Genomic DNA, 26232 nt, shown 5'->3' with positions numbered 1-26232 from the left:
ATTAAAATAATAAATAATATTTTTGTCATTGTTTACTTTTATTAGCATTTCTTTTTTGTTTATTTAATTTTTTAAAATTACAAACTTAAGTTATTTAACTTACAAGTTATAAGTATAACTTATAAACTTCAAAAGATTCAAATCTTGAAAACTTAAAACATAAGCTCAAAAGCTTAAAAAAAAAACTTTATTAAACTTAACTTACAAACTTATATAAGTAAAAATTTTAAAAAATATCTTTAAAATAAACTTAAGTAAAATTATTATAAATTTTAAAACTTTAATACTATAAACTAATAAACTTAGAAAAATAAAAAAAACATTCGTATTTTCATAATTCAAAATAACTCAAAAAAAATAATTATTTTTTGAATAGCTATATGTGCCGTCCCGTTTATCCCATCCCGTTCTGTTCCGGTCCGTCCTGGTTCTATCCCGGTATATAGTGGGACGGGACGGAACCGAGCCTCCATCCCAGTAATTCCGGTCTGATTCATCCTGGTAATTCCGGTCCGATTCATCCCGGTACCGGTCAACAACCCGGTCAAACCGTCCTGTACCGGTTCGTTCCGATCCAGTGGTCCCATTCCGGTCCGGTGCCCAGCCTTAATTGAAGGTATGAATTACTATCTATTTTATATCTTTTAGGATTTATCTATCCATTGGTAACTTTTTCAAAAAAAAAATCTTGAGTTGAAATTCAAATTGTGGTTATAAACATAAATAATAGTATATTAAAATTGTTGAGATTAAGCGAGTCAAATTGGGCAGGCCAAGATCCAACCCGTTTTGAGCCCAAAGTAAACTTGGGCGAGTCAGGACCTAACCCAACCCAATTTCTATTTCAACCTATTTTAATATCTCCAATTTCAACCCAATCCGCCCATTTGACACCTCTAAGATTGACTGTCACTTTGTAAGAGAAAAGATACTCTCCGGTGATATTGTTACTTTGTGAAGTCGAGTGAACAACATGCAGATATTCTCACCAATTCTCTCACTAGTCCTCGTATTAATTACTTATGTAACAAGCTTAGTACATATGACTTGTATGCACCAGTTTGAGGGGGAGTGTTAGAACAGGAATTAGAATAGATTTGTATATAGTATCCTACGTGGAAAGGGATAGTCATATAGTGTCTATAAGGCTCAGTGTGATAATGTAAATACATAATTCAATAATATTTTTCTTAATTTTCACACCAACAGTCAGTATACTACACTTTTTTACGAATGACCATGTTAAAAAAAATCAGGGAAGGTTTCTACCATAGAATTTTGCCCATACCTTTTGTCCTCCAAACTTTAATTTTCTGCCATCACCAACTGTTAACCTTATTTTCTTTAGAAACTCATTTCACTGACTGTTGATGTGCACCATGGCATATGTATGCCATATTGGAATTTAATGACACACACCTATATCATAATCTTTTTGTGTTTACACCAATAACCAAGAATCCGTGTAACATAAAGCCTCAAAGTGTATACTTCTCCCATTCGAGTTTATCACTATATGTCAATAAACTTATCAAAAAACATACTATAAATTAGAATGCAAAATGAAATGTTTGGGAGGTTTTTTGAACTAATGAAATTCTAAAGAAAGAAATGTAGCTCATCCTTAGCATAACCAAGAGTTTCTAACTCCTTTCTTAGTTCCTTTGACTTCTCAAACAAACCTCCTTTCACATATACCTTCAACAAAGTTGTATAGATTTTGGGCAGCACATGGGACATCGGATCACGACAGCGCTGGTTGGGGAGATACTAGTCCTCTTGGTGGTGTTGGTTTTAGCACAACACTGACGAAAAATGGAACTACACAAATCAAATCTAAGGAATCACCGGAAACGCGCACAGTGACTGCTTTCTCTGTCCCCAATATTTCTCACTATGACTTTGATACCATGTGAGAAATAATGGAGAGAAATATTATTGAATTGTCTATCTACATTGTTACGATAAGCCTTTTCCACGCTATGTTGCTCGGACTCTTCAAAACTGTCAACGGGTGCGTGTCAGATTCGCCAAAAGTAGTGTATTTTTGGTGAAGAGTCCGTGCAACTAAGTTTCCACGTAAGATACTGTATAGAAATCCTATTCATATTCCTATTATTCTAACAGTGGGAATACATTATCAAGAACTACCTTCTTTTGATAATTAAGAAGTAATTTTATTAATAAAACTTTGGTACCACAATGGTTGTAAGGTTGTACAAAAGTTTGTCGGATTTATGTCCTTTATAACTATAAGGATCTGAAGAAATTGAGTATTACATCAACATCATTAACAAAAGAAGCCTTAAACCATAGTTTCAGATATTGGAAATATCTATATTTCACAAAAGCAACAATTTCCTCTTTCCTCTACAAACATCTACAGTTTCTCTCTAGACAAACAGTCCACAGCATGCACAAAGGAATGGTTTCTATATCAACAGCTATTTCTTCCTTATCTTCTGTCCTTGCCAGCTGCAGTGCTGATTTAAGTTGCCTGGCACTACCCAGTACCCACTGAATACCACATCGGTTCAGGAACATGCACCAAATCTGCCAAGCATACTAGCAGTGTAATAGTAAATGATTCACAGTTTCAAAACTTTCTTTGTATAGATAGCACCAACTGCATGATTTGAAGCTCCTCCTTTGTAAGTTTGCCGGTGGAAAACAAGCTTTATGTGTAGAACCAGCCAAAGTATGCTAACTTGGTCGGAGCTTTTTGGTTTCCTAATTTCAAATCATCTTCCATGATCATTCAAAACCATTTGTGGGAGCATTCCTCACGAGCACTGATAGGATTTTGCCGAGCTTGCACCATCCTTGCATGAGATTTTTTATAAGTGAAAAAAAAAAAAGTTACTAGAGACTACTGAGATTTTCACTTTGGAAGCCACACAGGAAGATTCTAGTAACTCGCTTATTCTTTTGATTTCTCAATCACTAATGTTCCTTCTAAACTGAAAATTTTAGCCTCTTCTATCCCAACAGTCAGCTATACTGCACTTTTATTAATCACCATAATAAACAAATCAGAGAAGGTTTCTGCCATAGAATTCGCCCATACCTTTGGTCCTCCAAAATTTAATTTTCTGCAATCACCTACTTTTAACCTTATTTTTTCTTGAAACTCATTTCATTGACTGTTCATATGTTTCCACCCAGCAACTCCACGTGGACAATATTCTGAAGATGTGCACCATGGATAATGTATGCTATAATGGAATTTAATGATAACACCAATCACTGGCAATAACCAAGAAACAGTATAATATAGAGCCTCAAAGCGTATACCTCTTCCAGACGTTATCACTTTATGTCAATAAACTTGTCAAAAATATACTATGAATTAGAATGCAAAATGAAATGTTTGGGAAGATTTTGAACACAAGAAATCCTAAAAAAAAAAAAAAAGAAGTGTACCTCATCCTTAGCATAGCCAAGAGCTTCTAACTCCTTTAGCAGTTCCTTTGACTTCTCAAACAAACCTCCTTTCACGTATACCTTCAACAAAGTTGTATAGATTACCTGCAACACACCATGAGCAGCAATGAGTTTTTAATGAAAATTTCTAAAGCTAGTAGTGACAATGGAAATCTAAAACGGAAAGATGATCTAAGTTCCCATAAACAGTTTGACTCCAGGCATACTTTAAATTGCAGTGTTCCAACCATATAGAAATAGTCAATATCCGTAAGTGCAGTTGTCTTTCGCAAAGCACTTTCCTTTTCCCAGTAGCGTGAAGTCTATTTATGATAAGGAATAGCTTGCTCTTGTTTTAGCTTTTGCAAAAATGGAAAACGCTGCCTCTTGGGCCATCATTTTTATGCCCGGACAGATCATTGCAGCCTCAAGTATTTCCTTTCCCAACATATTACCACTAATGAGCAGCAAAGATTATTACCGAAATTGGTTCCCTTCACAACTTCACAATTGCTTACAAAGTAGGAAAAGACAATTTGGGAGCTGATACTCTTTCAAGGAGACAATTAAATGCTGTATCTCCGGCTCTTGCTATGTGTACCAATGGATTTTTCAAATTGGCAAGATACTCTCCAGGCAGATACATATACTCGTGAGATTATTCAAGCCATCCGCCAAGGCCCTTCCTTAGAACCAAATTTTCACCCAGTGGATCAAAAACGTTATTTCAAGGAAAGGTTGATTGTTCCATATCAATCTTCTCTATGAAAAAAGCTTCCCTAAAATCTCACGACACACTTTCTGTCGGACATGAAGGATATTTGAAAACCTTGAAGCGCCTCTCCTCCAACTTTTTCTGTCCAAGGACAAAGCATGATGTTAAGCTCTAAGTTCAGAACTATTTGATTAGTCAACGGGCCAATTACAAAGCTTTAGCACCTGTTGTGGCTTCTACAACCCTTGCCTATACCTGATAGAATAAGAGAAGATATCTCACTTGACTTCATTGTAGGACTTTCTAAATCTGGTGATTATGACACAATGTTGGTTGTTGTAGATTGTTTCAGCAAGTATTCTCATTCAATCCCAGTATCTCACCCATATACCTCCAAGATTGTTGCTAATGGTTTTTGCGGAGAAGTTGTGCATTTCCATGGCATTCCACAGTCAATCCTATCTGATCGGGATGTTATCTTTCTCAGCGCTTTCTGGCAGGAGCTTTTCCGACTTAGCAAAACAAGGTTAAGAATGGGAATGTCTTACCATCCACAATCTGATGGACAGGTTCAGGTGATCAATAGATGCTTGGAATCTTAGTTACGATGCTTTTGCTATGGAGTCACCTCATACATGGAGTCAGTACTTAACACGGGCAAAAATTTTCTTTTCACACGGGCAGAATTTTCTTTTAAGACGGGATTCCACTCATCCATAGAGACTACCCCATTCAAGGTTGTTTTTATGGTAGAGATCCTCCATCCCTTTCTCCTTTTGTTCATGGAGAAAAATGCATCGCTGAACTTGAAGAACAACTTTTGAATTGTGATGCCATGCTGAAAATTCTCAAGGATAACCTTTTAAAGTCTCAAACTTCAATGGAACAGCAAGTTAATTCTCATCATCGAGATGTTACCTTTAAGATTAGAGTTTGGCTTTCTAAAGTGTTCAGCCTTACCTTCAATGTTCTTTGGCTTATCACAAGTACGAAAAATTGTCACCTCAATTTTTAGGACCATAAAACTGTACGATGTGTTGGATCTGTAGCATATGAATGGGAGCTACCTTCTTCTTCCAAAGTCTATCAAATATTCCATGTATCTTTACTCTGTCCAGCTCATTGTCTGCAAGCTATCATACCACCATCCCTTCTTCCTCTTACTAAAGATTGGGAACTTGCCCTATCTCCTACCAAGATTCTTGCGCATCCATGGGTCAAAGATGACGGTACTTTTTCTTTGGAACTGCTATTTCAATGGGTTGACCATCCCCTTGAAGAAGCTAGTTGAGAGAACTATGATCTCATTGCAGAAATTTCCTTCTTTTCAACCAAAGGACAAAGCGATATTTCAGGGGATGCACTGATACGACTGCTCATTTACAGGTATGTTTTAGTTTAAATATATATGTATACAGAAGAATTCTGGGAAACAAAACGAATTGTCATTATCTTTGTATCTAGATTAGAGATTTGTCCATTCTATACCAACATAGTTATTAGTTAATGCAGTGTTTAAGATCCTTGCACTTTATTTTTTAGATAAGGAGATCCTTGCACTTTATTTAACCAGTAAAATTTCATTCTTATCTCACATTTTCAAAAAAAAAATTCATTCTTATCTCTTCTTCATCACAGATTCTATCACATTATGTGGAAAACTTGCAAGGTATTCCGAGGAGATCCCATAAGGAGATAGGAGAAGCACTGACATAGAAATTTCTACATACAAGTTATTCCATTTTCTTCAATTTCACCTTAGCTTATGTTTTGATTGCGAAAATCATTGTATCTATCCTAAATTTCTCCATCGATTTTGGGAAGTATCCAAAATCGGTAAACCAAATCTGGTACGGATCCCAAACTCATGTCATGTCAACACAAGTACGGCACCGAAAGTGAAGAGCCTGATCAACTTAGATTGGACCTCCTTTTCTACTTGTAAATTTTCATGGTAAATTTCTTAAGTCCAAATCCTTGATCCATCATTATCAATTTTGAGGAACAGTACCGCTGCTACATTCTGTACTTCATGCACTACTAGTCAAGCAGCTAAGAATCACCAAACTTGACTGGCAACAATGCTTGAATCTACTCACAGTATCAAACCTCCCTCGCCGTACCAAAACTCCTCCGACCAACTAACTAATTAAGCTTTTCACTTTTTGGATTATCGAAGAATTTTCTGAATTTGTCCTCCGGTATATAAGAAAGAAGTGTTGCGAGGTTCTTTCAGACAAATGAGAAGTGTTATAAACACAATTAAATAAATGAAAAAGTGTTTTATCTAATAGCTTAAACTTTTAAATAAGGAGGTCAAGAAGCGCTTCTAAGTTGTAGGAGGATTTGAACGAGGTGGTGAGGGGTAAACAACTTTCTGAGAAGCTATTCATTTTGGCGGAGATTTCAATGGTCACAACAGGTCAACCACTTATGACAAGGTGCATGGAGGTTTTTGTTTTGGGGTGAGAAATGAAGGAGTTGCTTCTAGATTGTGCTGGAGCTTTTGCGTTGGTGATAGCTAATTCATGCTTTCCAAAAAAAGTGGACCACTTGGGTACCTTCCGTAGTGCGGTGGCCAATACTCAAACAGATTATTTACTTTCGGAAGGGTGAAGAGGCCTTTGTAAGGACTGCAAGGTTATCCCGAGTGAGTCTAACTACCCAGCATAAAATCCTGACAATGGACTTGGGGATTAAGAGGGAGGGGAAGAACAAGACTTTGTATGCCCGACTGAGGATCAAATGGGGTGGCTAGACCCCTGCCTTAGCCCTAGGAGATGGGGAAGAAGTTAATGGCGATGGAGACTTGGGGTAGTAGTGGAGATACAAATAGCATGTGGGATAAGACAGCCAGTTGCATTAAGGAAGCAGTTAGAGAGGTGTTAGGGGTTTCGAGGGGCAAATTTGATGGCCATAGAAGGGATTAGTGGTGGAATGGGGAAGTACAAGGTAAAGTGGAAGCAAAGAAAGTGGCATATGCTATGTTAGTAGAGAGAAAAGACGAGGAGGAACGGATGATATCATGTGGTTTACTGTGTTTAGGTGATCACACTTTGTTGTTGTTACGGTTCCTTGCATATATACTCCGCGCTGCTTTGCTATTAGTTGTCATGTTTCTCCCTACTACCTTTTTTCGTCTAATTATTACTTTGATTTGCTTGAGTTGGGGGTCTTTCGAAAACAGTCTCTCCACCTCGGAGAGGTAGTGGTAAGGACAACGTAAACTCTACCTTCCTAAGACCCCACTTTGTGGGATTTCACTGGGTATGTTGTTGTTGTTTTTAAATGAGATGGTCATGCACTTCAATATTGTACCAGAGCAAAAAGAGGTCCAGAGTTCAAGTCTCACTGTCAACCTTTGTCAAAAAGAATTTTCACATGCTTGGCCATGAGAAAAAAAATTAGGCCCGCATGTGAGGACGGAGTTATGTTCATGCCATATGCATTGTAACCTCTCTTTGGTTCCTAACGTGCAGTTCTTTCCTCTCTTATTTTCACTGTGACCAGGAAAAAGGAAATGAACGGAACCCTGTCAACAAAGATACTGACAATAACAATAACCAGAGGCTCTTGGAAGGCCTACTGGAAACAGTTACTCCAATGTTGCTCTCAAATCTGCTATCTTAAAACCAGTAAACATACATAAAAGCAAAGATGTGTAAATTGACATTTTAATTACTCCACAGGTAAGAACGTTTAATGACAAACCTTATTTAATACTAATCCTGCAGATCTCATCTCTTCAATCAATACCTCAGCCTTCTCGTAATTTCTGTCAGCAGAGTAAGCATTAAGCAAAGAGCTATAGTGGTAGACATTAGGAGAATGACCTTCATCTTTCATCTTCTGAAAGTACTTTGCAGCTTCATTGCACTCTTTATGTGAAGCACAGACAGAAAGGAGTGACCCATAAGTCACACTATCCATTTCCAGTCCATTAGACATCAGCTCCTGAACCAGCTCTAGTGCCTTATAGTATCCACCGTTTACTTTGGCACAGCCTGCAAGAAGCTAAACATAGTAGACGAAAGTTAAAAAGGGGCTAAACACTAAATTATACTAGAGTTTGTGTAATCAACAAGCTTACTTTTGGGAATACGCAACATAACAAACAGTTCTATGTTTTCTATTGCCAATTCTTTGATTCAACAACTCTATTTAACATAACTAGGTGACTGTAACTGCTAGAAGTAGGAATGATTTCTATTTGGAACCAGCGTACCGTGCTATATGTGAATACATCTGGTACTAAACCATCTCGCTTCATTTGAGTAAACAGTTTGAGACTGCTCTCCGATTTTCCGTTTTTTATCAGGGAACTAAGAAATGCATTACAGACTGAGACATTATACTTCATCGACCTGTCTTTGATGTCTCTGTACATTTCTACAGCATCAACACAACTGAGGCTCTTCCCCATGAACTTTACATAACTGCTGTATGATGCAACATTGATCTTCTGATTCTGCTGCATCCATTCAAACACCTGCGTAATACCACAAATACGAAATAGAACAATAAATTGAATTAACTTTCATGTAGGCAAATATCATATGCCAAATTTGAACGATTTCATGTCTATTTAAAGATGAAAGGATACATAATACTTGGACATTCAATTAATAAAAATGTTAAAAAATTGGCATTAAGAATATTGTATTCAATTAGGGAGATATTGTGTAGATTTCTGTCCTAGTTCTGAATAGGTGTATGTACTATTTAAACACCCCATTGGGAGAATACATTCTTCATTTTTTGTATTAAATCTTTCAAATGGTATCATAGCATTATTAAGAAACTAGTCAGCGTGCCAACTGCCCATCCAAAGATCTTGCCTTCCGTAGGTGTTGTGCACAAACCAACACCATCAGAAGGACTGGATTTGTGACTAGCAGCCAGTCGTTCTGAGTTCTAGAACCCTTTTTCCCTATTTGAGACTTTTTGTGGGTTCTTGTGGTGATTTATGACTTGCAGGTTTGGGTGGCACAGGTCCCCGAGGGGCACGGGAGATTTTGGAGCACTTGAATCTAAACTAGAGGTTTAACGTTCATAGAGTTGACCAAAGCCAAAATTTGTATTTATCGGACTTAGATTTGTGGTTTAAAGGTTCTTATAGGCGTATGATGATTTTGGACTTGTACCTATATTCGGGTTCTGGGACCTGAGGGGGTTCGGATGAGTTTCAGATGCAAAATACCATTTCAACATCACCAAATTTTATTTTCTTTTTTCCAGCAGTGATTTTTCTTCGCTTTCGCGAGGCAAGGTGTCGCATTCACGGAGGCTTGGACCACAAGTGTTATCAAACTGATAATTTCACAACTTATGTTTCTCATTCAGTCCCTTAGACCTTGAGTCATTGGATCAAGAGCCTCCAATCATACTTCATAAAAAATCTCTTTACTCTTTCATTTCTTATTATCAATCTCTGCCTATTGTCATATCGACCAATGGTTCACAAAACCATGGCACTTGCAGTAGGCCATGTTATCCTATTTCCCTCTATGACTTTAAACTCAATTAGTTATGTTCCTAGTTATCCTTTCAATCATATATTCATAGGGCAAGGCAATATGAATGTTCTATCATGTTCCATCAGTACTAAAAGGGGTTATACAATATTTCCAGTGTGGAAGTAGGCCAACATTTCTATTGGCAAATAGGGGGTTTCCAAGTACATGACCAAGTACTTATTACCTCTTGGGTTGCTATCTTATTAGGTTCAATCACTATAGTTGTTCGGCACCCACAAACCATTCCGACCGGGGTCAGACTTTCTTTGAATATGTTCTTGAATTCATACGAGATGTGAGTAGAACTCAAATTGGAGAAGAATATGGGTCCTGGGTTCCATTATTGCCCTATGTTTTTATTTATCTTTGTTTCTAATTGGTCAAGAAAACACTTGTAACCCAAGCCGATACGCGAGGTTTATCCATCGTGAGATACACACGAAATACATGCAGGATCATCATTAGGACCATCATACTTGCCAACCATCGATGAACTGACATACTTTGATTTAACTCATGAACGATACTCTTCAAATATAGGTGATCAAGTTTCTACAAGGTAGACTTTTCTCTAGTGTCCCAACAATTCCACATATCAACTGCACTTTAATGCTGCCTATCAGATAGAAACGTTGCAAGATGCACAAACAAAAAAGCTAATAGCTGATATTACTGATAAGATAACCTAACCATGAGACAGATTGTACAATGGAACATCATTTTTTTTTTATAACGGTGATGTTCAGACCATCTTGTGCACACGTGGATTAATACAACAGAATACAAAGAAATGACCTAGTGTTTTTTTCTCTGTTAGGATTTGAACCTAAAACCTCATGGTTCTCCTGGCACTCATTGACCACTAGGCCACACCCTTGGGTGCTTGTACATTGGGACATCATTATTAGCAAAGAAAAAAAAAACTTGATAGGTTTGCTGACAGAACCTGATAAAGCTCCCGTCTTCTATTTAGCTTCCCGAAATAGCGCAAAATCACATTCATATCTTGTACTTTAAGTGTATCACCATGCCTGAAAAGGAGCTAATACAATTGAACCATGGATGTTCTAAAGGTTCCAAAAAAAGGTTGTAAATACCCAGAAAATGAGGTATCTGACCACTTTCAGAGTCGAAGCACATACAAGAACCAACACCAGATAGATACTAAAAGCAATTACAATTTCAACCATAAATTTCGAAAATTACAATTTCAAGGTATCTAATAATTGAGGATTAGAGTCTGTTAATTCGAAACCTTGCAAGAGCAGAAGCCAAGTCAGATGACTCCTGAATGTGAAGAATTGCAGACTGTCTATCAGTACGGGAAACAGGAAACTGATTTGAAGAGACATAATCCGTGACCACATTCTGAAATTCGCCTTGCTTACAACAATTTGTAGTTACCACAGAGGTCGAACACCGAAACTTGTGAATGTGTCTGTTTCTATTGGAAGGAGTTGCCAAACCAGAAAAGAATGAAGGTGATGAAAGAGCCATTATCGACTCAGACGCACCGTAAAACCACCAATTTCAATACCCACTTGATAAACCTTTTCCTTTTTTTCGACTTCTTTCTTTACCTCATTAGAGATTTTGAATTAAGTAAGGGTCACATGTCAAAATTAAATGGAAATGGCACTGGCAAAAGTTTTAATTATTGAGTATAGGTGACAATTATGTAATTAAGGATGAAGGATTGTGGACTTTGTCCTTAAGTTTTTAAGTTGACAATTTGGTCAATTGTATTAAATGAGGGTTAAAAGACTAAAACCTAATTTAACCAATTATGGTGGGAACCAAAAATGGAGGGAAGCCAACGAAGCAAAAGGGGAAATAAAAGCGGTAAATCTATGACGACTTAAAATTTTGAGCTTGGCCCATTTAAAATACGTAACCAACTATTTACCTAACCCAACTCATTAGCTATTTAGGCCCTATCTTTTAACCCACATTTTTAATAAGTAATTAGTAGATAAAAATAGAAAAGAGGCGGTGGGAGGGGTTTAAAAATAGTTGCAATGGTTTTAGCTTAAAGCGGTGGAGCACCAGCTTCTGGAAAAGAAAAAAATTATCCATAGAAGCTAAAGGCAACACAGAAAGAAGGAAGAAGGTAAGGAGAAAGGAAACCAACAACAAAATCCAGCACCACGTAAAGGTTTTCATCTCTAAGACATAAAACAAACAAGTATTGTAGAAGACCCAACTGTTTCTCTCCATTCTTGACTTATTAAATAACTGTATGTCGAAGGCGGAATCATTGGGAGCAAATTGAAGTTATCTGGCAAGAGTATAGTGAGTGATAATTCTTCCATAGTTAATTTTCCACTATCCCGTATTTTGAATTTGTTTTCTTGCTCTGACTAACTTATCTAAAAATTGATCTTTTGTGTGCGGACAAGCGGTAGTATGATCAAGTATTTGAAAATGTATTGAATAGTTTCTATCGTGAGTTATATACCTATTACTCTTGAATTTATGAGTTATTATATATGGTGGGATACAAATTTGACACAAGCAGAATATGATGTATGTTGCATTCCAGGGAACTATTTCCAGGAAGCTAACTTTGTCAGTATCGTTGTTTTCTAACGTTGAGATCGTTAGACTTGGTGCACCTTGTTGGAAAACTAATGTGGTACATCTACCCTTTAGAAGGGAACCTAGCTGACGGGGTGGTCAGATGGCTATGGTAAATCCGTAGTGTCAGAAAGTATACTCGATACTGGCATTGGATCCTCCCAATAAATGATGGATGTGATTATCGAAATATCTTAAACACAATTTTCATATATGAATAGATAAATTGATTTAAGAAAGTTTTGGATGGTGATTTATAGTTTACATGCTCTTCTGTTTATTTGTCTGTCCTAGGTACAACGCTATGGCTGCCATTGTTACTCACTCAGTCGGTGTGACTGACCCCACTTCTTCTTTCTTTTTCTTTCGGCTAATTCAACTGAAGGTGATCCTTGACTCCAGCATAGTAAAAGACAGAGCTAGTGCCAGATCCAGTAAGCCCCGCACTTGCTTCGCGTGGGCCAATATTTTGTTTCAACTAATAAAGTATATTAGTGTACTTAATCCTAGAGTCTTTCTCTTTGAGTCGATCTAGTAAATTTGAATTTGGTTTGGGTTGATGAGAAGGTGACTTGGAACATCTAAGTTTTATGAAAGACCCTGATTTCGATTATATTGGTGTCTTAGACTTTATATGTTTTTATTGTTGTAGGTTGGTTTGTTGTTTGTTGAATGCTGATAGGGTTGAAATTTATGGATCATTCCATGTAGGCTTAGGCTTACTGATCGCCGGTCATGACTTATGTGAATTGGGTCGTGATAGAGTTGGTATCAGAGCCTTAGGTTTAGAGTATGACTCGAAGAGCATCGGTTTATTGTCACACCTCGAGAGCACCCCCTAGACGTGATCGGCGTACTTGACCCCGAAGGGGTCTCATACAAGCCTCATAGCATACATGAACATAAAAACATAGGAAAATAGTGGGAATTTAAAACTTTTCTTTACAATCGAAGTTCTTTATAAAAATGAAAGAGAATCTCTAACACTATGTCTCAAACCATCTATAACATTGAATTAAAACTCTTGAATACAACTTTAGGGACACGGCCCTTACAAAAAGTCAAAAACATAAAAGAAAGACAATAAAGGACATATGGTTGAGCCCTCAAATACAATGATGACTCACCAATCTTCTTCTTCTTGATCTCCTTTGAACCTAGCCACGAGGATGAAATCTAATATCTCCAAAGCCTACACTTATAGAAAATGTAGAAATATGGGTTAGCACAAAATGTACTAAGTATGGAAGCCATGCACAAAACCATTTAAAACATGCATGAAAATGGACATTTCATTTGAAATCATGCTATATGCCATTTTTGAACATCATCTTTGAAATAGTTGGAGAATGCAACCAATAAGGCAACTCACATACATTTCATTATAACATGAGAGATATCAATATAATACCAAGCATAGTCTCCAATATCAACATAATACAAATCCCAATCTTCACAATACATAGCCTCCAATCACAAATAATAGAAAGTCAAATACCAAGATCATCTCATCATTAAGTAATCATCACATAAGCAACCCCTAAGAAACACTTGTGCAATGTATGGTTGGTATCCCATAATACCAACCCTACTAAGTACTCCTTTGAAGCTACCTTAGTCATGCACTTCAACCTTAGACCTCATTATAAGCAATAATCACAAATAAGAAAATAGTCATGTACATACTTGAATTATAAGGAAAGTCATTCATAACAACTATCTATTCAACACACATGCATGCATTCAAATCTCATCATAATATAAAGGAACCATCCCATGACATCCTACTAAGTCTACTTGTGCAATGTGGGAGTGAAGTCCCATACCCCCACTCCTACTAAGTAAAACTCACCAAAAAGTCATAGTATAGTTCGTGTCTCATTCATTATCTTTATTATATAGGGAAAAGTAGCCATAACCAACATAGACCAAGTGAGCTACATGGAATTCGATGTTGTGTAACCCCACACCAAAAGAAAGTGCCCTACTTGCCTAAGGTAGGATTAAAATGTATAGCTATAAGGTGGATCCACTAGCTAAAGATACCTATGTGGGCACATAGTTATGGGATAAGGAGATTGCTTCTAGAAACCCTACCTCTTGCATTGGCAGAGGAGTTTCCATCTCATGAGTTTACTTTAGATGACCCAACCTTTGGCATTGACGGAAGGGCCTTTACCTCATTGTCCATATCCACTCGGTGCTAAGCATTATTCCCCAAATTATACGTCATTAGTCTTGAATTGTATTTACATGTGTGAAGGAGAGCTCTACCCTTTGTTCAATACAATTCATAAAATAGCTCATAGATTCATTAAAGTGAGAATGTACTTTCAACTTTAGAATCATAATTAGTATGTGAGAATAACTTTCACACCAAGATCATGTGTTCTCATGAGAATGGACTTTCAATCAACACAATAAGAATCATCATGGTCATGTACATTTCATGCATAATAATGTGTAAAGGTGCATATGAGAACTATACTTTCAATTAACACCATTGATACATCATGATTATGTTTTGCATGGAGTGTGTGTGTAATTGTCCTTGCAACGACACGACAACAACATTATCATCATCCTAGACAATTCATTCATAATCAAGTGTAAGGGTAAGGGAAGAGTGGCCTTTCAACAATACCACAATATACACAATAGTCATAGGACCTTCACTTTCTAAATAAATCATAAGTTCACACACAACCTTGTCAACATGCACAAACCTTCATAATATGCCCTTCAAGGGCTTATGGATCAACTCACCCCAAACATATAGTAATAGCACATTAGATAAGGAAATACCATGATCCAACAACTCATCAATACATTAATCGCATCATGATTGGCACTTTATACTCCAAGTACTCACAAACATGCATATAATATCATGATCAAGCCAATTCATGTTAAAAGCATTACCCTAAACCAATTCAAGTCTAGGTGATCTAATCTAAGGCATTACATGGAGAAGTTCATCATACTTGGAGGATCACATTTAAACCCTCAATTTGCCTCTTTCATGACACAACCCTAGAATCTTAGGTTAATCAAGAATACATGTAGAATTATACTATTATCAAGTCCACCTTTCAAGTGGATCAACAAGTTTATATACAATGTTCATCAACATATACAAACCTAGCAAATTGCCTTTCAAGACTAAGAATCAAGATCAACCCTAACTTCTAGAATGGTCATATTAGATAGAGATATATCATGATTCGACAACATAATAAACATAAACATATTCAATTGTGAAGCTTCCATGATCAATCAAGTCACACCTTAGTTCACAATTTAGGAAGAAGGGGAAATCATGGGTCCAAGGGAGATTTTCATTAAAATCCATCAATACTCCATTAATACAATCATAAATCATCATAATAAATCATAATAAACCTTAATTAAGCAATTGAATTCGTTTTGGAAGGAGACCCATGACTAGATTGAAAAACCCTAGAAGTGGGGAATTTGAAAACATAGTTGAAGGGGCTTCTTGGTGATAGCTAACCAAGAATGAAAAGAATCCATACCTTAGGAAGATTTCCACATGAATTTGAGGAAGAAAAGGATGGATCTTGAATCCCTAGCTTGACCTTGTTGATGTTCTTCAATGGAGGTCTTCTTCTTAGAGAGAGAAATATTTGAAAGGGAAAATAGTTGGGTTTTGTTTTGGGGTCTTGGTTATAATGACTTAATGAGGTGTTTAATACCTTAAAATACTTTATATATATGAAATAAACCCATATTAAGCAGCCCCTACTTAAAACAAACTAAAAACGAATTACCTAAACTAACCCACCTATTGGCCGACTTTGGGCAGATTGCAGGTGTAATCCACGCCCAATGGACCTACGGTCCGCCAATTGATCTACTGGGCATGCTGCAGGTCTGTGGTTTTGACCTTCAGCTCCTCAACCAGGCCTTGAACCACGCCCCATGACCTACGGGGGTTCACTCAATCTACTGGTCGTAGATGGCCATTCGTAGGTCACTTATTTGACAGCTTTTTGTGAACTTAGGCAGCCTTGGGGGTTAGACTTTAGGGTCCTCCCCAAGGACCCTTGGTTGGTATTTGGGGGGTCGTACCTTGACGTTTAACCCCTAGACACCTCAACCTAAGCTCGGGAAGTCAATATACAACCTACAACCAAACATCAAACTCAAAAGCTCACACGTACGTCTCTAGTCTCACCTACTAGTTTCCATTAAACTCTAGCTTGGTCTTACTAGATTTCTGGGTTGTTACATATTGTAAGAAATTAATCGTGTATATGTGGTGCACCATATGCACGATCATTTTTTTAATAAATCTTGTGATGCTATAAGCCGTCTAGAGCCAATTAAGAATCTAATATCGTCTATGTGATTACAGATGGTAGATAGAGTTGTGCTGCCTCCAAACTTAGGTTGGGGTTGAAGGAGAGGTCGGGGAATGCCGAGTAGGCAAGCTACTGACCTAGTTGTTGAAGAAGATGTGATACCACCACTGCAATCTCAGAACGACACTACTGTTGACACGACAACTACCATGTTGCAACAAGCAATGGAAAGTTTGGTAGGGAAGATCCAAGTGAAACCTCGGGAGAGTACACTGTCTAGAGGGAATAAGGGACATAATCAATGTAATGGGACACTTCGCAGGTCAATTCGAGAGTTTCTTGAGTTAAAGCCTCATGTATTTACGGGGGCTAGTGAGGTCGGAGACCCCTTATTGTTCTTGGAGGGAATTCGGAAAGCATTAGATGCTCTTGAATGTTCTAGCACAAGGTCAATTAAGTTGGCTGCCTATTTTTTGCAAGATATAACTGAAGAATGGTTTAAATCTTTTAAGGCAGGGCGACCAATTAATTCGCGTCCCTTGATGTGGAAAGAGTTTTCTGATGCATTTATGATGAGTCCACAAATTGGACTCATTTAGGGCTTTATTTTGATAGAAATAGTGTCCTCAAATGCTTATTTTGTCTCAATATCTGATGAAAACTCTTAAGTTTCAGGTATTTGAAGTTTTAGTGAAAGCATGGACACTTAGGCGCAAAAAGGAACAAAAAGGCTGAAAAGAACGAAGAAGCTGAAGCCTGAACATCACCAAGCACACTTGGCGATTCGCCAAAGGGACGAACTCCGCCCTTTGTTACAGTACGCGAAGCCTTGAATGAGAAGGATAAAAAAGGCGATGAAAGGAGCAGTCGGAGCTTCGCCGAATAGTTCCGCGAAGCAGTACTATACCGCCAATGGTCCAGAATGTGAAGATGCTAAAGGCAAGCACGAAACAGTGATGAGACAGAAGAAGGGTGAGTCGCCGAGTTATTCGGCGACCTCGACTAACCTCGCCGAGCGATCCGCCAACACTAATTTCTGAAGTCTATAAATACTAAACTCTTTATTAATTTTAGAGAGTCGAATTATTATTATAATTTTCACAATAGAATAGTACTTTTTTGGGATATTTTCTCTCAAGTTTGGAGAGGGTTTTTTTGTTTGGAGACTTGAAGAAAGAAGAATTTCATATTCCCCAAGTTGGAAGTGGGTCTTCTCCATTCTTCTTCCTTTGCTTAAATCAAGGTTTAATTCCTTACACCCATTTGATTTTAGTATCATTTTAGATGTATTTTGTTATTTCTTGATGTGTGGCTAAAAACCCCCTATTCTTAGGGTGTGATTTAGCAAATATGTGTTGATATTATTGTTGGGTCTTGTTTGCTGATAGGTTAGATGTATTTTAATGGTGATTTCACCTAGTGGTTGTGGTTTAATTTAATGGGTTTGTAGTTGCAAATACAAAACCACTATGTGTTTTCGGCTTGCTCGAGAGAGAGAGATGTCGCGAAAGCAAGACCGCTAGACTGATGGCCTAAGGAGTGGGTCGACATGAGGTTTAGCCCGAAAGGGTGAGCCCTAGTCCCTTATCCTAACACTCAGCTCGAGAGAGTGAGTAGGGTAAGGCGTAGGCTGGCCTTCATGCGTCAAATGGGTGTCCGAGAGGAACCCATTTGTAACGGGGTAAGTTGCCCGAGAGGGAACTTATGTTCATCTAAAGCTTAGCCTAGTCACTATTATCTTGCAAATTTCCTATCGAAAGCATGTACCTAACAATTTATCTCAACTTGTATTGCGGTCACACCCTAAGAACTTTTCCCCGCACTTGATTTTCTTATTATTGTTGCTGTTTTTACTACTTGTGACAAAACACCCCATTTGATATTTGACACTTTTGTGTCACCCCCTTTAATTTACTATGCTTTTGTTCGTCAATGTCTTTAGCTACAACTAGTTAGAGCTAAATTTTATTTTTCTATCAATTATCAAAACCACTCCCTTGGTACACGACCCCAACCTTTGCTTGGGTTACTATATTATCCACGATCGTAGACACTCATACCATAGGTTAGTGTCGTTGGTCACGATAAGCATCAAAATGGCGCCACTACCGGGGAGTGGTGTTATTTGAGAATTTTTAGATTACTAAAATTTTGGTTTTTCTTAGTTGTAATTTCACTAACTTTACTTTTAGTGTTTTCATTGAGTTGTCTATTTAGACGAGCATGGCTGAGCAGAGTAGTGGTAAATTGGTCGAAATGAGCCAAGGAGTCCAAAAGGACCTCACGCTGACCGAACTGGCATCTCAGCTAAACGACTTAGCCACTAAAATCTCAGAGGTGGAAGTCCAATGCAATAGCAGGGGGAGGTACATACCCTCTCATGAGCGGAGGATGTCAAGAAATGGGGAGAAAAATCGTGTCGAGGATACATTTCAAATCATTCTCCAAAAGATCACCGATCAAGATTGGGTGTTGGAAGAAATGAAGGAGATTATTGAAGTGTTGAATCAAATGATTGGATCAGTTAATCAGGTCATTCCTGAGTTTTGCAGTGCCTCATCTCCACCCAAATGACATATTGGGGTCACTTAGTGACACTAGGGCTAACCCCAATAACAGAGAGTGAGACAGAACTTGCGTCGTGCCACGACATAAAAGAAGGTGCTTCATGGGAGGCAGCCCAAGGTTTTACTATTTTTAATTATTATGTTCGAATAATGGAGTGTTGATTTTGTAGGTTAAAGTGATAAAGGGGTTGAAAAGTGCAAGTTGGCTAGCCAATGATCTAGTGGGCGAATCGTCGAACCTATCGGCGATTCTGACTTAATCCGCCGTTGGGACCCCAAAATAAGGGATGGCCTGTAAAACTCAGCGAGGTTAGTATGCATTCGGTTCATCGCCGAGTTAATCGGCAAAAAGACTAACGTCGCCGAATGACCGAGAACTGAATGGTTATATAAAGGCAAAAGGTCAAATTTTTGAATCTAACATTTTCCCTCGTTTCAGACTCCTCATAATCACACCAAAGGTACTTTTTCTTAGATTTTTACCTTTCCATTAGTATTTTAGTTGGTAATTAGTGCTTGGGGTTGGATCTCTTTGTTGCCTAGCGTTTCAATAAGCAATTTGATCGGCATTAAAGGTTAGTCCATCAAACCCCGAATTTATCTTAAATGTTTTTGCACTCATTTGCAATTGTAGTATCAGGATGACGTGTGTTGGGCCTCTATGATAGAAATAGGTTGATATGCTATGTGTAATTCGAGCTTAGTTGCCTGAAATATTTTAATAGTCGAATGTTTTGTTGTTTGTGCTTTAATTTAATTGAGATTGCAATAGGTGCTGCTTGATTCTCGTTATATTGGGTGGGTAACACCTAGATAGCCCACATTTGTGCTAAATAACGAAAATTTCTCAATGAAGGAATGGGTGACGACATTCTTAATGGTGATCGTAGTTAAATGGCCAAAATTTGGCAGGACCGGAGGAAGTCTGAGTATTCCGGGGTGATGGAAAGAGTGGGTCTTGTGTGAATTTCGTGTATGCATGCTTTGATTTCGTTTCCAGTGCTTATAAGGTCGATTCTAAGAAGTGGGTTGAAAAATAGGCACATTAAATCATTCAGCGAGCTGGGTCGCGCGCGCCAAACGATTCGGCGGTTTGCCTACTGGTCTTAGATCGCCCTTCACTCATGTCCATAGTGTTGAGAGATCTGCAACTTTTGGCGGACAGATCTGTGGTCACCGAAGGTAGTCGGCGACTCACCAATAGGACTTCAAACCGCCCTTTGCATACCCCCTTTACCCTCTTTCACTGTATCTTTTGGCGGACAACTTCGTCATCGCCGAAAGTAGTCGATGCCTCACCAAATAGATTTTTTCATCGCTAATTAGCTTAGATTTCAAGCTAATCCCTTCAGCGAGACGTAGCTCGCCAAAGAGATGTGGCGATTCACCGACTGATCGGCGGACCTTTCTGCTTCAGAATTTTCTGTGTTTTAATGTGATTGCTTTTCTGACTAATCACAAACTTTTGCAGATATGGTATGCACAAACTTAAATGCGCCACCTCAGAAAAAGGCAAAGGGAATTGCGATCAATGAAGGAGGATCACGTCCCTCACAGAAAAGAAAGCAAGATCTCCCATCGGGAGATAAAGGCAAACGAAAAAAGCACATAGCTAGGAAGGGCACAAATGTTGTACCAGATTTATCTGAGCCGGAAGATGAAAAACCATTGATCCACCGGCATAATAGGCTTAGAGATAGACCTCAATCAACACCAATCAAAGTTACATCAGTTGCAACTCTCCCAACTACTGAATCAGTGCTAACTCTAGCACCACCTCCAGTGACCCCTGCATTCCCTGTAGCTCCACCTCCACCCATGTTGCTGAACAGATTAAAAGGTGATGGTTTAAGAACCATTCTAGAAGAAAAGTTACTATATGTAGAGGGCTTGGAAGGTAAGCATGCTGAGGTGCTTGACACACTCAGATATCATGAATTGGAGCAGTTCACTAGGCCACGGGACCCCTACATTCCTTCATGGGTCCGGAAATTCTACTTAGCCTATGGAGAGTTGGTCCCAAAGAATAAGAAGAAGGCTAGAGTTTCGACCGGTGAAGTCGGTTGTGGTTAGAGGCATGGAGGTGGAGTGTCACAGCGATCATATTAATGATGTATTGGGTCGACTACTACACTCGGTATTGCCATACTAGGGTTTGCCTATTGCTCCATCCCTAGATGATTTGAAGGGTTGGTTAGCTCCGATGATCTCTAACACCACCCCGAGGTGGATGGAGGCAGGAGCTCCGATTGAGAAGAAGGATATGAGCATTGCCTCCCCGTACTGGTTCGGTTTCATCAGCAGCACTATAATGCCATCCTAGAACGAATCCATTCTTTGTCATCCTAAGGCATATTGCCTTGGGTCTATCATGGATAGGAGGCGGATTGACTTGGGACTGCTAGTTTCATAGGAGAGCCAAACAAACGCAGACGTCCCTGTCTTTTCCTGTTCTGATCACCAAGCTATGCCGGTGTGCCGGAGTACCCCAAGATCCTGCTAGTGATATAGAGTCACCCCGTCATCTTCCACCGATATCTGACATATAGAGGCCGAGTTCACACGAGAGAAGGTTGATAGGAGGAGAGAAGCTCCAGCAGATACTTCTCCAGGGGTCGATATTGACTCATTACCAGCACATGCACCCTCGTCTACCCCAACTTCGAAGCTTTCAGGTACATTCGCTCCTTCTTCTCCTTCACAAACTCCAGGTACATCCTCGTCCTCCCAGCCCATCAGGATCACTTATGCCATGATCCTGAGGATGGGGCAGCTGGCCTATTCAGCGGATGTAAGGGCAACGTGATTTGAGAGATCCATCCTAGGGATGATTGACAGTGCCATCTTGACTGTACTGGACCCCCTTAGGACCATTATTGATGATTTGCTGCCAGAGTCATTACTTGTAAGAGCAGACAGAGGAGACACCCGAGGTTTTGTCATTAAAAGCCAAAATAGCAGAGTTGAAGAAGAACGTAGCCTATTTGAAGGCTACCGACTTCACTACAGTAATGTAGGGAACAGATGACATGGATGCTCCTGAGACATCGGGGATTCCTCCGGCTACTATCAGAGATGTGCAGTGGGATGATGTAGCACATGCAGAATCGGAGACAGAGACCGAGGATGAGCATATAGCATTGCATGATAAGGGAGTGAGCGGAAGCCAAGAGGACAACATATTTAGAGATTTGCCGAATCTTGTGGAGATGGTTGTGCGGTCGATAGCTTAGACAGTGCCGATTGAGACATCCACAACAGCTCCTAGTGGATCTGGCACTGCTGTTCCATCTGAGACTACTCTGGGCACTGATATCCCGACAGATAGAGAGACTGCGTAGACAAGACCTTTCTCTACCCTCCTCTCTGTCTTACTTACATATACTTTTGAGCTACTTTTATTTGCATTTGAGGACAAATGATTTTTGTTTATGGTGGGGTGAAGCCCACACCTTTTGTGCTGATAGTTGTCTTTTGTGTATACATTTGGATTGTTTTGTTTAAAATTGTTTTTACACTACTTTTTGTGGATGTTTGAGCTTGAGGCTCCTTATATATATATTTATTGCAAATGATTTTGGCCCTTCCCAATTTTTTTTGAATTTTTCACACATTTTTGCCACCCCTTGTGAGTTGAATGTTGCTGTTCTTTTGCAAAAAATTGAGTCTCGATAAATACCGATGACTTGAATAGTGCTCTCAATTGAACGAATATGAATGTGCAGCTACGACGAGGCCAAATGAAGTTGCATAAACAATATGTGAACTCTTTGCATCTCATTGTGATTTGCCATTTATCGAATTGATTTTCTTGTAATAACCGTTGCGCACTAGCAAAAGTGTGTAGTCTTGTTTGACTTAAGTGTCGATGCCTTGTGTGATTAGCTTGCTTTGAACCATGCATGAATAAACCCAGAATTTTCCCTGTTAGTCCGATTGATTTAGAAAGGTGTCCTCTTGAGATGATCTTAGGCAACTTTAAAGAGTGTGAGCCAAATTTGACATATACCTCTTTTGTGGCCAACCCATGAGCGTGTGAAACTCTTTTGAACACCCATTTGAGCCTTACCTTTCTTTGGAAAAACCTAGATGAACCCTAGACCTTACTTGACCCACTACCTATAATCCTCTTGATTTGTGGTTTAGCGAATAGCCAACTTAGGCCAAAAGCCTAAGTTGGGGGTGTGGTGAAAAGGAAAAGGAGAAGTCAAGAAGTGCAAGAAAATTCCCCCTTAACCCATGGTGTTGCAGAACAATGGAAACCCTCCTTAAAAAAAGTGTGTGGAATTAAGTACAAAGGAAATCGGGTCTCCAAGCAATCCATGGAGGTGAATAAAGAGATGACTTGGAAGCACTAGAAAAAGAATTGATAAAGGAAAAGAAGGGAATGCCTTGAGAATACCACCTCTCCCGAGGAAAAAGTCACTGAGCCTAAATGATCATACCTTTGCACTTAGTCCCATTACAAGCCTTAAAAAGACCTTTTTTTATCTTGAGTAAGCCGAATCAAAAATCGATTGGAAAATAAGGGCAAGCCTATGGGTGAAAAACATGCATTGTGTTCCTATTTTTGAGTGTGAGCATTGAATCATTCTTTATGTAAAGGCATTTAGATACTTTTTGTTGAGCTTGAACTTGCACAAGTAGCAAGTAGTGCGAGCATGAAAATCTTTGGTAATGGTGTGTCACAACTTGAATCTTCGAGTACACAATTCATCCTTGCATAAGTAAATTAAGTCTTGTTATGTGCATTCTTTATTGAGTTTTGTGTAGCACTGTCTGAGACACCCTTTTTGAACGGCTGAACTCAAGTTTGCTTGAGGACAAACAAAAGTTTAAGTTGGGGGTGTTGATGAGTCCACAAATTGGACTCATTTAGGGCTTTATTTTGATAGAAATAGTGTCCTCAAATGCTTATTTTGTCTTAATATCTGATGAAAACTTTTAAGTTTCAGGTATTTGAAGTTTTAGTGGAAGCATGGACACTTAGGCGCAAAAAGGAACAAAAAGGCTGAAAAGAACGAAGAAGTTGAAGCCTCGCCAAGCACACTTTGGCGATTCACCGAAGGGACGCACTCTGCCCTTTGTTCCAGTACAGAAAACCCTGAAGGAGAAGGATAAAAAAGGCGATGAAAGGAGCAGTCAGTGCTTCGCCGAATAGTTCCACGAAGCAGTACTATACCGCCCAATGGTCCAGAACGTGAAGATGTTGAAGGCAAGCATGAAACGACAATGAGACAGAAGAAGGGCGAGTCGCCAAGTTATTCGGCGGCCTCGACTAACCTCACCGAGCGATCGCCAACACTAATTTCTGAAGTCTATAAATACTAAACTCTTTATTAATTTTTGAGAGTCAAATTATTATTATAATTTTCACAATAGAATAGTACTTTTTTGGGATATTTTCTCACAGGTTTAGAGAGAGTTTTTTTTTGGGAGACTTGAAGAAAGAAGAATTTCATCTTCCCCAAGTTGGAAGTGGGTCTCCTCGATTCTTCTTCCTTTGCTTAAATAAAGGTTTAATTCCTTACACCCATTTGATTTTAGTATCATTTTAAGTGTATTTTGTTATTTCTTTATGTGTAGCTAAAAACCCCCCATTCTTGGGATGTGATTTAGCAAATATGTGTTGATATTATTGTTGGGTCTTGTTTGATAATAGGTTAGATGCATTTTAATGGTGATTTCACCTAGTGGTTGTGGTTTAATATAATGAGTTTGTAGTTGCAAATACAAAACCACCCATGTGTTAAACCATGACCGCTAGACTGATGGCCTAAGGAGTGGGTCGACATGAGGTTCATCCCGAGAGGGTGAGCCCTAGTCCCATATCCTAACATTCAGCTCGAGAGAGTGAGTGGGGTAAGGCGTAGGCTGGCCTACATGCAGCAAATGGGTGTCCGAGAGGAACCCATTTGAAACTGGGTAAGTTGCTCGAGAGGAAACTTATTTCCATCTAAATCTTAGCCTAGTCACTATTATCTTGCAAATTTCCTATCGAAAGCATGTACCCAATGATTTATCTCAACTTGTATTGCGGTCACTCCCCAAGAACTTTTTCCCATACTTGATTTTCTTGTTATTGTTGCTGTTTTTACTACTTGTGACAAAACACCCCATTTGATATTTGACCCTTTTGTGTCACCCCCTTTAATTTACTATGTTTTTGTTCGTCAATGTCTTTAGCTATGACTAGTTAAAGCTAAATTTTATTTTTCTATCAATTATCAAAACCACTCCCTTGGGACACGACCCCAACCCTTGGTTGGGTTACTATATTATCGACGATCGTAGACACTTATAACGTAAGTTAGTGTCGTTGGTCATAAACATCAATTTACTGATCGATTCCTACCCATGAGTATGAGGGATGCTTTGTCAATACAATTTGAAGGATTGAGACAAACCTCACAGATGTTAGTAAATGATTATGAAATTCAGCTCACCCGTTTGTCCTGACACGAGTCATATAAGATGAATGTATCTATGCGGGCTAAGAGGTTTATACGAGGTCTAATTGATCCATTATTCAAACCACTTGCCTCACATTTTGCAAAGGGAGACATAAAGTACTCACACGCAGTAGATGTTTCAAGAGAACTGGAGACTAGATGGAGAGACGAAAGAGTAGTTATTGCACAAAATAAAAGAACAAGGACCACAGGGTTCTTTGAAGGGGATATGGGTACAAGAATAGGATTTGGATCCCATAACCATCGAAGGGCTTCACAGATTGGAGCTGCATCCATTGTCCAGTCATCCAACAATGCTTCTACCTCAAACAAAGACATAAAAGTCCCATAGCATCTACTGGACAGACTAACTACACTACAACGATATGCCCTAGTTGTCACAAGGCCTATTCAGGCCAGTGTTGGAGAGATATTGGTGCATGCCTTAGATGCGGACATATTGGACATTCCTAGAGGTATTGCCCACGTTATTATAGGGGATCTAATCAAGCATCAACATCAATGTATAGTGCACCGACAAATTCTGTCGGTTATACCTCTAGGTATGATTTTGGGGCAGCCCGTAATGGCATAAAGGACAAAAATACTAACGAGAGAGGATTATGAGCGGTCGGTAGAGGTCAGTCCCGAGTGTTT

The 26232-nt window shown here is 38.8% G+C and overlaps 1 protein-coding gene across 3 annotated transcripts in view; it reads right to left on the bottom strand.

Moving 5' to 3' along the window:
• The window catches only part of LOC125834754 (pentatricopeptide repeat-containing protein At1g10910, chloroplastic), a 30803-nt gene extending 19606 nt beyond the window's left edge, over window positions 1-11197 (bottom strand). The window contains exons 1-5 of one of the 3 annotated variants that reach the window (XM_049513902.1): window positions 10910-11197; window positions 10601-10685; window positions 8364-8627; window positions 7850-8152; window positions 3424-3528 (exon numbers count right to left, since the gene is read on the bottom strand). In XM_049513902.1, coding sequence (XP_049369859.1) covers window positions 3424-3528; window positions 7850-8152; window positions 8364-8627; window positions 10601-10685; window positions 10910-11151 — 999 coding nt within the window. In that variant the 5' untranslated portion in view covers window positions 11152-11197. The remainder of the gene's footprint in view (window positions 1-3423; window positions 3529-7849; window positions 8153-8363; window positions 8628-10600; window positions 10686-10909) is intronic. The other 2 variants (XM_049513903.1, XM_049513904.1) reach the window with 2 other exon arrangements.
• Between the last annotated feature and the right edge of the window lie 15035 nt (window positions 11198-26232).

The sequence above is a fragment of the Solanum verrucosum genome, unplaced genomic scaffold (assembly GCF_900185275.1).
Source record: "Solanum verrucosum unplaced genomic scaffold, falcon-dt-bn FXZP01000073.1, whole genome shotgun sequence".
NCBI lineage: Eukaryota > Viridiplantae > Streptophyta > Magnoliopsida > Solanales > Solanaceae > Solanum > Solanum verrucosum.
This window is presented reverse-complemented; position numbering and strand designations above follow the sequence as displayed.